The sequence below is a fragment of the Microcaecilia unicolor genome, chromosome 1 (genome assembly GCF_901765095.1).
Source record: "Microcaecilia unicolor chromosome 1, aMicUni1.1, whole genome shotgun sequence".
NCBI classification, from domain to species: Eukaryota; Metazoa; Chordata; class Amphibia; order Gymnophiona; family Siphonopidae; genus Microcaecilia; species Microcaecilia unicolor.
The window spans coordinates 628,685,996-628,702,379 of record NC_044031.1 but is presented as its reverse complement, the minus strand read 5'-3'; the positions used below and the strand labels follow the sequence as shown (position 1 = coordinate 628,702,379).

The 16,384-nt window shown below is 50.4% G+C and overlaps 1 protein-coding gene across 3 annotated transcripts in view; it reads left to right on the top strand.

The window, feature by feature from the left end:
• Positions 1-16,384, top strand: part of MROH1 (maestro heat like repeat family member 1) — a 491,156-nt gene that overhangs the window by 103,830 nt on the left and 370,942 nt on the right. For all 3 annotated transcript variants that reach the window (XM_030220764.1, XM_030220756.1, XM_030220773.1), the window contains exon 7: positions 3,180-3,331. In XM_030220764.1, coding sequence (XP_030076624.1) covers positions 3,180-3,331 — 152 coding nt within the window. The remainder of the gene's footprint in view (positions 1-3,179; positions 3,332-16,384) is intronic.

Here is a 16,384-nt window from a genome sequence, read left to right as displayed (position 1 = left end):
TCACCTCTCTCCTTTTGAGAGTTCAGAGCTTATAGTACACACACTGGACTTATTGTCCAATTGTAGAGGTCTGGTGTATTCACAAAAGTTAAGACCCCCAATTGAAAACCTTCCCAATCAAAAGGTCTCTCACCTTGCCTTTAGATCCACAAAGAAAGCCTCCATGTGTTCCTTCTGTGCCTTTATTAAGGAGGCTGGCAAGTGCTGCTGTCTGAAGAACGTTAACACTATAACATCGAACAATTAACTTTCAACTTTAATATGAATATAAAACAAGTACTGAGCCGCTTTTCAATATGACCTCGTCACCATATCCTTGCTGTTTATGCCACTTTACTTTGTAATCCTTTAGAAGCGCGCTTCTATAGTCCCTCAAGTTTGCCCGCCATCTTCCGCTGCCCGACGGTCTGATTTCGCCAGTTGATCCACATATTTTCTCGCTTCTTTGTCGGAAACAAATGATCTTGTAGTGCCTTTATATATAATTTTCAGAGTGGCAGGGTATTGAAGTGTGAATCAGATCTTCATGCTAAACAGCTGGGAGCACACTGCTGAAAAAGCGCGCCTCTTTGTCACTATGGCGGCCGAGTAATCCTGGAAACACAGGATCCTTGATTCCTCAAAGGTCAGAGCCTTATCAGATCGCGCTGCCTGGAGTATCAGCTGCTTATGTGCAAAGTTTAACACTCTGCATATCACCACTCTTGGTTTATTTCTCTCCTCTTGCCGCACTCCTAGTCTGTGGGCTCTTTCTATGCGTAAGGGACCCAATTCAGCAGGAAAATCAATTGTTTTTGTAAGCCATTGCTCCAGCACTCGCTCCAACGAGCGGCCCCCGAGAGCTTCTGGTAATCCTACCAGACGAATATTGTTCCGCCTGGAGCGGTTTTCCAAATCTTCTAGCTTAGCTTCCATTGCCTTGCATTGGTTTATTAAATCTGTTTGGCGGCCTTCTATTTCAGTCATTTTTTCCTCCACTTCGCTGGTTCTGGTCTGATACGCTCCGCATTCTCTGGTCAGCTCTTCCAGCTTCAAGCTTAGTTGTTCAAGTTTATTGTCTAATTTTTTGTCAAGCGGGGCGAGGCGTCGTTCCAGTAAATCCTCCATCACCACCGTCATCTCCGATGTAATCTCGCTTACCCATGCGGACGACACCGAAGGTCCTGCCTCGGGAGGAGAGGCCGCCATTTTGTATTCAGGTACCTTCCCTCGGAGTTTTTGTGCGGATTTCGCTGCGATCCTGTTGTTTTAAAGTTACGAACTTGTATTATCTCACTCACTGCCGAATGTTGTCTCGGGGAACATTCCGTTCCGGGCTCCGAAACTATTACTGAGTCTAATAAGAGCAGTCAGGCCATGGAGAGAAGCTCACACACGACTTCTCTCCACCATAGCGTCACGTGACCGCTCTTCAAATTCAGTTTTATTTATTCTGCCTGACAAAATAAGATGATCTAGCACTGTGCAACACCAACTTAGGAATTTTCTGGAAAAGGAATGGGCCATTGCAATGTTTCAGCTTAAATCTTTCATATTCTCTCATTGCTTATTGAGTTATTCTACAAACTCCTGATCTACTAATAAATCCAGGGACATCCTGCACCAAGTCCTTTCCACTCTTTCTGAGTAAACGATCTATGGAGACAAGTGCATTGTTCACCAATTTTCCAATGTCAGAGGTTATTACCTTTGAAAAAAATGCTTTCCAACACCAATTCAATCTGCTCTGAATTGGATGAGTTCTGAAGACATTTGCTCTCCCTTTCACCCAAACGAAGGTCCCTCCACACATCTACCTGAAGTGTTACATAACCTAGGGGTCCCTTCCTTTCCTCATGCTCTCCCCTCTCTCCCTCACTGTGTCCTGCATAGTAAAGGGTCTGCTACCTCAATCAGATCCTCTGCTGTCACTATAGGGCTTCTTTCAGTCTAAGCAGTGTACTCTAGTGTTAAATGAAAATGACTGGGGCCACTCAGGGCATATACCGAGATCAACCACAGCTTTACCCCCAGAACTCTTCAAGCAATAAAATATACCTCCCTGTAGGATCCTTTATTAATATTTTTTTCCTCAAATACAGTATTTTTATACAACAACATTGCCACTCTTACATTATGGGAGATTTGTGTGGAAGCATAATAGGAGTGGCCCATCCTTTTCCTCTGTTTTTGTTTAGCATTCTCAACACTTTCTTATGCTTGATGGAGGAACCATCCCAGCCACATTCCAGAAGACTATAGTATTATGTGCCATCTTAACACATTCACCTCCTCCTCTCCACCATATCCTTCACATTTGGCATTTAACAACCCAAAAGTGCATCTCACAATTTCCCCATGCATTGTGGCCATTCACGCTCTGAGGCTTGTTCATCCATTTTGCCTGGACCCAGAACTTACATTTCCTGTACCCCCACTCTCTCAACATCCCCACACCTCCCTCTACCTTCCCTTCCCACCCCGAATCCCCGTCAACACACTCACCCTTCCTCTTTCAGTCCCACTGATCCAAAAGTAAACAGAAGAAGATACACAATACACTCAGAAGACCTCAGCAGCTAAAGCCCAAACTAACCTCCATGTGCCCCCTGTAATTGAAGACTTGAGCATATGTTAAGGTAAGGTTGACACCCTGTTCATAGTGAACAATAATTAAATTGCCACTGGTCCCACCCCCTCCCTCCCATCTTCTGAAAAATCAATCACTTCCACATTTAGGAGCAAGATCTTAGTGACCTCCCCCTCTCTACCCCCTTCTTCCGCAGTCAGTTCACTTCAGAACTTCCTCTGTATGATAGCTCAAAACAACCATACTCTAGATCAGTTCAGTCCATCTCAGTACCCTTCCCCTTCCCAGCTGCAGAAGACGCCTTCCCCGGTGATTGTTGTTTCAGCCTTTTTGCCTCCATCTTTGACTCACTGCCACCTGACAAGGGCTGGCTTTGAGGGCAGTGCTGTCTATCCCCTCAGAGAGCAGTCTTTTGCCAGACCATTGTACTGGAGCATCTTAACTTAATATGTGATTCCATTCCTGGAGAAAGAGAGTCATCATATCACACTCCTCCTTTCTTGAGCACAGCAAATGTGATCTGCAATGAACTATATATTGGTATTTGTAGACAATAAGCCCTGTATAACATAACATATGGTCAGCAGCTAACTACTCCTGTTTTGTGTAGCTTTGCAGAATTTCAGTGAAAGCATCCAGGAGTATCTGGCTAACCTGGACAAGGCCCCCGACCCCACTGTCAGGAAAGACACCTTCTCCAGTGAAATCTTCCAGGCCTTTGATCTTCTCTTCAGCAACTGGTTGCAGAGCCGGGAAATCAAGGTAGGCAGTCTACAGACTAGCATGTTCCACAGAGGGAGGTTGAGTTATGGGGTGCATGTCCCAGGGCATCTTATCCAGGACAGGAGAGTCTAGGTACACATGTCTAAAGATACAATGTCCAGCACAGAAAAGTTCAGGTATACTTCTCTCAGGGCATTATGTTCACCATGGGGTGGGAGAACCTAAGTATGTGTTTTTAAGATTCCTCACACATATTCCAAGGCATGGGACCTTGCATCAGATTTCTGCTACTTCTCAGACTTCAGACAAACTCAGTGCAAAATAATTGTCCCCTTTTCTGTGACCTCATTTGGCAATACAACTCATAAATCAGTTGTCTGACTGAGACCTGGTTGGAAGGTGGTGAAGCTACTTATTGCTGCCAGTCCATTTCTCCTCCTTTCATAAAAAATCACATTGGTAAACAAGGGGACAGAGTGCCTCTCTGGTTCACAAACCAGTTCCAGCATGAACTCAGCCTTTGATGTTTTTCTGAGGCATTCCTTTTTCATATGACACCAGACCCTCTCTCACTGTACTTATTTATTATTCCCCCACCTTCCTCGCCTAATGGCGCATCTTTAGATGAACTTTCTACTTCAGTTGTTTAGACTGTGTCACACTTCCCAACCTTCTGATTCTTGGGGATTTCATCATTAAGGTGGAGTATTAGCAAAACCATGGAAAAGGATTTTCTGCTTGTTCTTGGCTCTTTAAGCTTTATTCAGCAGATTAAGCCTCCTAGTCTTATGGCTGTCCATCTCTTAAATCTAGTCTTTTCGTCCAGTTCCTTTTCTATTTCTGAGGGTAATATATTTTTACTGCCTTTTCCTGGACTGGCCATTATTTGATTACTTTTGAATTCTAATATACAGCCATGTTGTTAACATTAATGTTAGAAATATTTTCAAAGTCACTAGAAAACTAAATACTGTGAATCTCAATCAATTCACCATAAAATGGCAGAGCGTTCCATCAAGGTTTGCTGATCTGCTGCTGTCTGCTCAGAGTTTAAGTTTGCAGAACATTTCATGCCCTGCTTTTGAAGTTGCTGCACTCTGTGAATACTGTATTCTCTGAGGACAAGCAGGCTGCTTGTTCTCACATGTGGGTTGACGTCCGTGTTGGCCCAGGAATCGGCATTTTGCAAGCAAAATATAAAAAAAAGTTTTGGCAGAGTCTTCTGGCCTGTGCAGCACGCACTGCGCATGCACGGACTGATTTCCCACCTGTTGCGTGAACGCGTTCCCTCAGTTTTCTCCGCGTTGAGGTGCGGTAGTTTTTTCTGCGCTCCTCTCAGGCACAGGAAAGAGTCTTCGAGTTTTTGCTTTTTTCTCCTAATTTCTTCTTTTATTATTATTGTCTTAAAAAAAAAAAGTACCTGTAGTGTACTTTTAGTTTTGTTCCCTTTCAAGTTTCCTTTGTTTTTCGTTGTGGCCAGTTTTTAGGCCGCACGATCGGGTTATTCCCTTATTTTTGTGCCCTTTTTCTTTTGTCAGGCACAATCGCGTCTTTTGATTTCGCTGAAGCCATTTTTCCTTCCATGTCATCGAAGACACCCAGCGGCTTCAACGTACTCGGTGCAACCGGACCATCTCAGGTACTGATACCCAAGCCTGGTGTATCCAGTGCCTTGGGCCCGACCATAGCCAGCCGCTTGCAGTCTGTGTTTTCGTATGAAGAAATGGACCCAAGCATCTCGAGAAGCCCAACGAGAAAAGCTTTTTGGGGCTCGGTCCTTCGACGTCGGCATTGACATCGGTACCGAGGTCGGCGGCATCAACATCGAGGGAAGCATCGACTTCGGGAGCGGAGGTAATGGCTGCTGAAAGACCAATTCACGCTGGGAGCAGTGAGACCGAGTGGGTCTCCACCTGCCTCGAGGCCTCCTGTTATGCAGGCCCCCTGGGACTGACCTTCATCGGACCCGGCCCCGAGGAGCCGTGAGGATTCCACGTCCTCCTCAGTACCGAGGAGTCTCGATGACGGACGTCGAGCGAAGGCGAAGAAGCACCGTCATCATTCTCCTTTGACACACGGTGCTGGGAGCTCTGTGACGTCAGGGGAATCGGCACCCGGGCAGCGTTGGCGCCGAGAGGATCGCTCCCCCTCTATTCAGGAGGTGCCGATGCATCGGTCTTCTGACAGCCTGGTACCTGCTTCCAAGCCTCAGCAGATTCTGCCACCGGCTCCTTTACCGACCCTGCAGCCTTGTCTGATGGCGGCTCTTGACAAACGCATCAAGGCCCTGCTTCCAGAGCTTCTGGAAGGATTGGTGCGCCAGTCTGCTTCGGTGTCGGGGGTGCTTGCGCCTTCCATACCATCTGCTGCAGCGGCATCTGGCCCTTCGCCTGTGGTGAGGTCCCCAACCTCTGTGCCGCCTGCCATCCAGGTCAACTCCCCTTCGACGTCGGTGGAGGAAGCTTCACTGCAGTCTAGGCGGGCGTCGACTTCTCGGCACCGCCATCGAGTTTGTCGATCCTCGGCATTGAGGCAGGCTCAGTTTCGGACTGCTCTGAGGGAGGTCTTGTCCGATACTGAAGATGAGCGTTCGTGGGAGGAAGAGGAAGATCCCAGGTACTTTTCTTCTGACGAGTCCTATGGGATTCCTTCTGAACCTTCCCCTCCACCGGAAAGGAGACTTTCTCTACCGGAGAGTCTATCCTTTACCTCCTTTGTCCGGGAAATAGCTATGGCTATTCCCTTCCCTATGGAGGTTGAGGATGAGCCCAGGGCTGAGATGCCCGAGGTCCTGGATTATCCTTCTCCGCCTAGAGAGGCTGCAACGGCTCCTTTGCATAATGTACTGAAGGAAGTCCTTATGTGAAAATGGTCATTCCCTCTGTCTAATCCTGTGATCCCGAAAAAAGCTGAATCCCAACATTGGATCCACGGTGAGCCTGGTTTGATGAGGTCTCAGCTACCTCACAATTCCATGGTGGTGGACTCCGCCCTCAAGAGAGCCAAGAGTACTGGGGACTATGCCTCGGTGCCCCCAGGCAGAGAATCTAGAACCTTGGACTCTTTTGGAAGGAAGACGGATCAGGCCGCTATGCTCACTGCCAAGATCCAGACTTACCAGCTCTTCACGAGCGTCCACTTGTGAAACTCGGTGAGGCAACTGTCCAGCTTGGTTGATGCACTCCCTCCGGAGCAGGCCAAGCCTTTTCGCCAGGTGGTCAGACAGCAGAAGGCGTGTCGAAAATTCCTGGCCAGGGGTATGTTCAACACTTTTGATGTAGCATCCAGGATCGCTGCCCAAGGTATAGTGATGCGCAGACTCTCATGGCTGCGTGTCTCTGACCTGGATCATTCAGTCCAGCAGCAGATGGCGGATGTTCCATGCCAGGGGGATAACCTTTTTGGTGAGAAAGTAGAGGATCTAGTTGACTAGATCAAGAAGCATAATGATGCTATGGATTCTCTCTCCCGCTGGGAGTCTTCTGCTACTACCTCCTCATTTAGGAGTTTTTTTGCAGGGAAGAGGAGTGCTCCCTATTCCTATGCTAGGCGTAGGGACGGGCTTTTGAATGGCTCCAGTTCAGCATAGCCTCAGTAAACGTGTCCGTACCAGATGACTTGCCGGTTGGGGGGAGGTTAATGTTTTTTCACCACAGGTGGCCTCTTATAACCTCCGACCGGTGGGTTCTTCAAATTTTCCGGTTAGGATACACCCTCAATCTGGAATCCAAGCCTCCAAATTGCCCTCTGGGAGCTCAGTCCTACAGCTCCTAGCACAAGCAGGTACTTGCAGAGGAACTCTCCGCCCTTCTACAGGCCCAAGCAGTCGAACCCATTCCACCAGGGGAAGGAGGGCTGGGATTCTATTCCAGGTACTTCCTTGTGTAAAAGAAAACAGGGGGAATGTGTCCCATCCTAGACCTAAGGACCCTGAACAAATTTCTTATCCGGGAAACGTTCAGGGTGGTTTCCCTGGGCACCCTTCTTCCCATGATTCAGGAAAACGATTGGCTATGCTCTCTGGACTTAAAGGATGCTTACACACACATCTCGATACTTCCAGCTCACAGGAAGTATCTTCGATTTCGGCTGGGAGCACAGCACTTTCAGTATCGTGTACTGCCTTTTGGCCTGGCGTCTGTGCCTAGAGTGTTTACAAAATGCCTAGCTGTAGTCGCAGCATCTCTACGCAGACTAGGAGTGCATGTGTTTCCTTATCTCCACTATTGGCTGGTGAAGAGCACCTCTAAGGAATGTGCTCTGGAGTCCATGTGAATGACTATTCAGGTGCTGGAGCTACTGGGGTTTGTCATAAATTTATCCCAAGTCCCATCTCTCTCATATCCAAAAATTGGAATTCATTGGAGCTCTGCTGAACACTCAGACAGCTCGAGCTTAATCTCCCTGAGGCAAGGGTGGTCAACCTTCTGTCCCTGGTGTCCATGGTTCGAGCATCTCAGCAGGTCACGGCTTGGCAGTTATTGAGACTTCTGGGTCACATGGCCTCCACAGGTCATGTAACGCCCATGGCACTTCTACATATGAGATCAGCTCAATGGGCCCTAGCTTCCCAGTGGTTCCAAGCTGCGGGCGGTCTAGAGGATGCAATCCAACTGTCTACCGACTTTCGGAATTCTCTTCAGTGGTGGACGATTTGATCCAATTTGACCAGAGGGCGATCATTCCAAGTTCCTCAACCACAAAAAGTGCTGACGACGGATGCATCTCTCCTGGGGTGGGGGAGCTCATGTAGATGGGCTCCACACTTAGGGAGCCTGGTCCATTCAGGAAAGAAGTTTGCAGATCAACCTCCTGGAATTGCGAGCGATCTGGAACGCTCTAAAGACTTTCAGAGATCGGCTGTCCAACCAAATCATTTTGATTCAGACAGACAATGAGGTTGCCATGTATTACACCAAGAAGCAGGGGGGCACCGGATCTCGCCCTCTGTGTCAGGAAGCCGTCCAGATGTGGCTTTGGGCACGCCGTCACGGCATGTTTCTCCAAGCCACTTATCTGGCAGGCATAAACAACACCCAGAACAAGGGGTCACTTCTACATCCCAATCTCCAGTCTCTGGCTTTCACGGCCTGGATGTTGAGAGCTTAGAATTCGCCTCCTTGGGTCTTTCAGAGGGTGTTTCCTGAGTCTTGCTTGCTTCCAGGAAAGATTCCAGGAAGAAGTGTTAGTCTTTCAAATGGAGGAGGTTTGCCGTCTGGTGTGACAGCAGAGCCCTAGATCCTTTTTCTTGTCCTACATGGACCCTGCTTGAATACCTTCTACACCTATCAGAGTCTGGTTTTAAGACCAAATCCGTAAGAGTTCACCTTAGTGCAATCAGTGCTTATCATCAACGTGTAGAAGGTCAGCCTATCTCTGGACAGCCTTTAGTTGTTCGCTTCATGAGAGGTTTGCTTTTGTCAAAACCCTCTGTCAAACCTCCACCAGTGTCATGGGATCTCAACGTCATTCTCACCCAGCTGATGAAAGCTCCTTTTGAGCCACTGAATACCTGCCATCTGAAGTACTTGACCTGGAAGGTCATTTTCTTGGTGGCTGTTACTTCAGCTCGTAGAGTCAGTGAGCTTCAAGTCCTGGTGGTAATTGCACCTTATATCAAGTTCATCATAACAGAGTAGTCCTCCGCACTCACCCTAAGTTCTTGCCGAAGGTGGTGTCGGAGTTCCATCTGAACCAGTCAATTGTCTTGCCAGCATTCTTTTCCCGTCCTCATACCCGCCCTGGCGACACCAGTTTGCATACCTTGGACTGCAAGAGAGTATTGGTCTTTTACTTGGAGTGGACAAAGCCCTTTAGACAGTCCACCCAGTTGTTTGTTTCTTTCGATCCCAACAGGAGGGGAGTCGCTATCGGAAAACGCACTATCTCAAATTGGCTAGCAGATTGCATTTCCTTCACTTATGCCCAAGCTGGGCTGACTCTGGAGGGCCATGTCACGGCTCATAATGTTAGCGCCATGGCTGCATCAGTGGCTCATTGAAAGTCAGCCTCCATTGAAGAGATTTGCAAGGCTGCAACGTGGTCATCAGTCCACACATTCACATCTCACTACTGCCTTCAGCAGGATACCCGATGCGACAGTCAGTTTGGGCAGTTGGTGCTGCAGAATCTGTTCGGGGTTTAGAATCCAACTCCACCCCCCTAGACCCTTTTTTGTTCTGTTCCAGGCTGCACTCTCAGTTAGTGTTTATGGTTTCAGGTCAATCTATGTTATATCCTCGCCATTGCGAGGCCCAATTGACCAATGTTCATTGTTTTGAGTGAGCCTGGTTGCTAAGGATACCACATGTGAGAACAAGCAGCCTGCTTGTCCTCGGAGAAAGCGAAGATACTTACCTGTAGCAGGTATTGTCCGAGGACAGCAGGCTGATTGTTCTCACAAACCCGCCCACCTCCTCTTTGGCATTGTTACTAGTTTGTTGTATGCTTTTTGATTTAACTAAGAAGCAAGCTCGCGTGACGGGCAGGAAGTCATCCGCGCATGTGCGGTGCACTTGATTCACGCGCCAGAAGACTCTGGGCAAAACTTTTTATTTTTGCTTCAAAGATTTGCTCCGTTTCCTGGGCCAACGCGCGCCAGAAGACTCTGGCAAAACGTTTTTAATATTTTGCCAATTCCTGGTCCAATGCGGACGTCGACCCACATGTGAGAACAATCAGCCTGCTGTCATCGGAGAATACCTGCTACAGGTAAGTATCTTCGCTTTCCTAGCAAATGTGTCCATCCATGGTATCAGGGCTTGTGGCTTCTGAAGTGACAAGTGGCAGTTGTGGAATGATAAGACTCAGCAGTCCTTGCATTGTGCAAAATTGCTATCTTACATGTAAGAAAAATGTGTGTTTAGCAAAAAAGAAAAAAAAATACTACTCATGGTAATCATTCTAGGAAACCTTTGTGTTGCAGTGCCTAATAGACTGGAAGTATCTTCCCGTATGCCTGATCAGTTCCCACATTTGCCTGATGACTTTGCTCTATTTTTCCAAGAAGGATTTTGATGTTAGAAAAGATATTTTGGACAACTCTGTCTCTTTACTACTTATCATTTCTATAGCGCTACTAGATTTATGCAGTGCTGTATATTAAATATGTATGAGACAGTCCCTGCTCGACAGAGTTTACAATCTATTCAAGACAGACAAACAGTAGAAATAAGGGATTAGGGAATTACTTGTTGAGGGAATGATGAAAACAGATATGAGTGCTAAACAGGGCTTGCATCTGCCTTGCCAATGGGGAGTCTTCCACAGCACACAGCTTTGTCTAACTCTAATCTTAACTCCTTGGATTCTTCACCTACTACCAGTGGCAGTCCTGGCAGGCATTTAGCACTCCTACTCTAGTCAGCCTGGAGAACTCTGTCTTCTGTGAAGTCTCTGTCTTTTATGGAGCTACTAAGTAGTAAATTTAAAACAAACCAGAGAAAATATTTCTTCACTCAACGTGTATTTAAACTCTGGAATTTGTTACCAGGGAATGTGGTAAAAGCAGTTACCTTAGCAGTGTTTAAAAAGGGTTGGATAATTTCCTAAAAGAAAAATCCATAAGCCATTATTAAGATGGACTTGGGAAAATCCACTGCTTATTTCTAGGACAAGTTGCATGAAATCTGTTTTTCTCCGAGGACAAGCAGGCTGCTTGTTCTCACTGATGGGTGACGTCCACGGCAGCCCCTCCAATCGGAAACTTCTCTAGCAAAGTCCTTTGCTAGTCCTCGCGCGCCCGCGCGCACCGCGCATGCGCGGCCGTCTTCCCGCCCGAAACCGGCTCGAGCCGGCCAGTCTTCTTTTGTCCGCACTCGGTACGGTCGTGTTTCGTCGTGTCGAGCCCCGGAAAGTCGACCTCGCGCGTCCAAATTTATTTTTGACGTGTTTTTTCTTCGGAAAAAGTCTTTAAAGTGTCGGGAAGTGCTTCGGAAACCCCGGGTTTCAGACCACCCCTTCCCGTACTTCCAGATTTTTGCCCCTGATAAGTTTTCTTTCGTCGTCGGGGTAGGCCTCTTTTCGGCCTCGGTCGAGATTTTCTCCCTTCTAAATTTTTTGGTGCTCTTTTTCCGTCATTTCGGATTTTGATTTCGCCGGCGTGATTTTTCCGCCCATGACATCGAAGCCTTCCAGCGGCTTCAAGAAGTGCACCCAGTGCGCCCGGGTAATCTCGCTCACTGATAGACACTCGTCGTGTCTTCAGTGTCTGGGGGCCGAGCACCGCCCTCAGAACTGTAGTCTGTGTTCCCTGCTTCAAAGGCGGACTCAGGTAGCGAGATTAGCCCAGTGGAACGTGTTGTTCTCGGGCTCTTCGTCGGCATCGGCACCGGGATCTTCGAGTGCATCGACGTCGTCAGCGTCCAGACCATCTTCCTCGGCCGCCACTGTAATCGAGTGCATCGAGGCATCGGGCCTCTGCATCGGCGCCAAGGTATCGGGCGACTGCATCGACGTCGGTGGTACCGGGACCTCGTCTGCTGATGTCGTCGGACGGTGGTGCATCGTCAGGAGTGCAGGTGAGGGCTGTCCATTCCCCTGCTGGTGGCGGTGAGCCTTCGGGTGGGTCTCCTCCTACCCTGAGGGCTCCTGCGGTACAGCCCCCCCGAGACCGACCTCCTTCGGCCTCGGCCCCGAGGAAGCGACGGCTGGATTCTACGTCCTCCTCGTCGGTGCCGGGGAGCTCCGGTGACATGCTTCGGAAGAAGTCGAAGAAGCATCGACACCGGTCGCCTCCCCACGTCGGCACCGAGAGCTCTGGGTCGCCGAGGGAGTCGGCACCCAGCAGGCATCGGCACCGAGAGGACCGCTCACCCTCTGTTCAGGAGGTGTCGATGCGCTCCACTCTGGACAGCCCGGAACAGCCTCCTCGCCCGGAACAGGTTCTGACGTCGACGCCTGCATCGACCTCTTTGCCTTTCTCTGCAGCCGCTCTGAACGAGAGCCTCCGGGCCGTTCTCCCAGAGATTCTGGGAGAGCTGTTGCGCCCTTCCCCTCCGGTACCGGCGGTGCTTGCGCCTCCGGTACCGTCGAGCGTGGCGCCGGCTGGCCCATCGCCCGGGGTGAGGTCCCCGACGTCGGTACCGCGTGCGGTGCCGACTGCGGCCGCCTCCCAGGAGGGCTCCCCGACTACGTCGGCGGAGGGCTCCCCGACTACGTCGGCGGAGGGAGCTTCGCCGATGCGGGCGAGGGAGTCTACCTCTCGACGCCCCCATCGTGGACGTGGCTCCACGGAGTCGAGCCGGGCGAGGTTGCAGACACAGGTTCGTGAACTTGTGTCTGACACCGAGGGTGAGGCCTCGTGGGAGGAAGAGGAAGATCCCAGATATTTCTCGGACGAGGAGTCTGAGGGTCTTCCTTCTGATCCTACTCCCTCTCCTGAAAGGTAGCTTTCTCCTCCTGAGAGTCTGTCTTTCGCTTCCTTTGTCCGGGAGATGTCTACGGCCATCCCCTTCCCGGTGGTTGTGGAGGACGAGCCCAGGGCTGAAATGTTTGAGCTCCTGGACTATCCTTCTCCACCTAAGGAAGCGTCCACTGTTCCCTTGCACCATGTCCTAAAAAAGACATTGCTTGCGAACTGGACCAAGCCACTAAGTAATCCCCACATTCCCAAGAAGATCGAGTCCCAGTACCGGATCCATGGGGACCCAGAGCTGATGCGCACCCAGTTGCCTCATGACTCTGGAGTTGTGGATTTGGCCCTAAAGAAGGCTAAGAGTTCTAGGGAGCATGCTTCGGCGCCCCCGGGCAAAGACCCTAGAACCTTAGACTCCTTTGGGAGGAAGGCCTACCATTCTTCTATGCTCTTGGCCAAAATTCAGTCGTACCAGCTCTACACGAGCATACATATGCGGAACAATGTGCGGCAGTTGGCGGGCTTGGTTGATGCTCTTCCCCCTGAGCAGGCCAAGCCTTTTCAGAAGGTGGTCAGGCAGCTGAAGGCGTGCAGAAAATTCCTGGCCAGAGGGGTGTATGACACCTTTGATGTTGCGTCCAGGGCCGCTGCTCAAGGTGTGGTGATGCGCAGGCTCTCATGGCTGCGTGCCACCGACCTGGAGAATAGACTCCAGCAGCGGATTGCGGACTCGCCTTGCCGTGCGGATAACATTTTTGGAGAGAAGGTCGAACAGGTGGTAGAGCATCTCCACCAGCGGGACACCGCATTCGACAAGTTCTCCCGCCGGCAGCCTTCAGCATCTACCTCTACAGGTAGAAGATTTTTTGGGGGAAGGAAGACTGTTCCCTATGCTTCTGGTAAGCGTAGGTACAATCCTCCTTCTCGACAGCCTGCGGCCCAGGCTAAGCCCCAGTGCGCTCGCTCTCGTCAGCAGCGTGCGCCTCAGCAAGGCCCCGCGGCTCCCCAGCAAAAGCAAGGGGCGAGCTTTTGACTGGCTCCAGCAGAGCATAGCCGACATCCAAGTGTCAGTGCCGGGCGACCTGCCGGTCGGGGGGTGGTTGAAAGCTTTTCACCAAAGGTGGCCTCTCATAACCTCCGACCAGTGGGTTCTTCAAATAGTCCGGCAAGGATACACCCTCAATTTGGCCTCAAAACCTCCAAATTGTCCACCGGGAGCTCAGTCTTACAGCTTCCAGCACAAGCAGGTACTTGCAGAGGAACTTTCCGCCCTTCTCAGCGCCAATGCGGTCGAGCCCGTGCCATCCGGGCAAGAAGGGCTGGGATTCTATTCCAGGTACTTCCTTGTGGAAAAGAAAACAGGGGGGATGCGTCCCATCCTAGACCTAAGGGCCCTGAACAAATATCTCGTAAAAGAAAAGTTCAGGATGCTTTCCCTGGGCACCCTTCTCCCCATGATTCAGCAAAACGATTGGCTATGCTCTCTGGACTTGAAGGATGCCTACACACACATCCCGATACTGCCAGCTCACAGACAGTATCTGCGATTTCAGTTGGGCACACGCCACTTCCAGTACTGTGTGCTACCCTTTGGGCTCGCCTCTGCGCCCAGGGTGTTCACAAAGTGCCTAGCTGTGGTGGTAGCAGCGGCACTTCGCAGGCTGGGGGTGCACGTGTTCCCATATCTCGACGATTGGCTGGTGAAGAACACATCCGAGGCAGGGGCCCTGCAGTCCATGCAGATGACTATTCGCCTCCTGGAGCTACTGGGGTTTGTGATAAATTATCCAAAGTCCCATCTTCTCCCAGTGCAGAAACTCGAATTCATAGGAGCTCTGCTGGATTCTCGGACGGCTCGCGCCTATCTCCCAGAGAAGAGGGCCAACAACTTGTTGTCCCTCGTCTCGCGGGTGCGAGCGTCCCAGCAGATCACAGCTCGGCAGATGTTGAGATTGCTGGGCCACATGGCCTCCACAGTTCATGTGACTCCCATGGCCCGTCTTCATATGAGATCTGCTCAATGGACCCTAGCCTCCCAGTGGTATCAGGCTGCTGGGGGTCTAGAAGACGTGATCCACCTGTCCACGAGTTTTCTCGAATCCCTGTATTGGTGGACAATCTGGTCCAATTTGACTCTGGGACGTCCTTTCCAAATTCCTCAGCCACAAAAAGTGCTGACAACGGATGCGTCTCTCCTGGGATGGGGAGCTCATGTCGATGGGCTTCACACCCAAGGAAGCTGGTCCCTCCAGGAACGCGGTCTACAGATCAATCTCCTGGAGTTGCGAGCGATCTGGAACGCTCTGAAGGCTTTCAGAGATCGGCTGTCCCATCAAATTATCCAAATTCAGACAGACAACCAGGTTGCCATGTACTATGTCAACAAGCAGGGGGGCACCGGATCTCGCCCCCTGTGTCAGGAAGCCGTCAGCATGTGGCTCTGGGCTCGCCGTCTCGGCATGGTGCTCCAAGCCACATATCTGGCAGGCGTAAACAACAGTCTGGCCGACAGACTGAGCCGGATTATGCAACCTCACGAGTGGTCGCTCAACTCCAGAGTGGTGCGCCAGATCTTCCAAGCGTGGGGCACCCCCTTGGTGGATCTCTTCGCATCTCGAGTGAACCACAAAGTCCCTCAGTTCTGTTCCAGGCTTCAGGCCCCCGGCAGACTGGCATCGGATGCCTTCCTCCTGGATTGGGGGGAGGGCCTGCTGTATGCTTATCCTCCCATTCCTCTGGTGGGGAAGACTTTGTTGAAACTCAAACAAGACCGAGGCACCATGATTCTGATTGCTCCTTTTTGGCCGCGTCAGATCTGGTTCCCTCTTCTTCTGGAGTTATCCTCCGAAGAACCGTGGAGATTGGAGTGTTTTCCGACCCTCATCACGCAGGACGAAGGGGCTCTTCTGCATCCCAGCCTCCGGTCCCTGGCTCTCACGGCCTGGATGTTGAGAGCGTAGACTTTGCCTCTTTGGGTCTGTCAGAGGGTGTCTCCCGCGTCTTGCTTGCTTCCAGGAAAGATTCCACTAAGAGGAGTTACTTCTTTCTGTGGAGGAGGTTTGCCGTCTGGTGTGACAGCAAGGCCCTAGCTCCTCGCTCTTGTCCTACACAGACCCTGCTTGAATACCTTCTGCACTTGTCTGAGTCTGGTCTCAAGACCAACTCTGTAAGAGTTCACCTTAGCGCAATCAGTGCATACCATTACCATGTGGAAGGTAAGCCGATCTCAGGACAGCCTTTAGTTGTTCGCTTCATGAGAGGTTTGCTTTTGTCAAAGCCCCCTGTCAAGCCTCCTACAGTGTCATGGGATCTCAATGTTGTTCTCACCCAGCTGATGAAACCTCCTTTTGAGCCACTGAATTCCTGCCATCTGAAGTACTTGACCTGGAAGGTCATTTTCTTGGTGGCAGTTACTTCAGCTCGTAGAGTCAGTGAGCTTCAGGCCCTGGTAGCCCAGGCCCCTTACACCAAATTTCATCATAACAGAGTAGTCCTCCGCACTCACCCTAAGTTCTTGCCAAAGGTCGTGTCGGAGTTCCATCTGAACCAGTCAATTGTCTTGCCAACTTTCTTTCCCCGTCCTCATTCCTGCCCTGCTGAACGTCAGCTGCACACATTGGACTGCAAGAGAGCATTGGCCTTCTACCTGGAGCGGACACAGCCCCACAGACAGTCCGCCCAATTGTTTGTTTCTTTTGATCCCAATAGGAGGGGAGTGGCTGTAGGGAAACGCACCA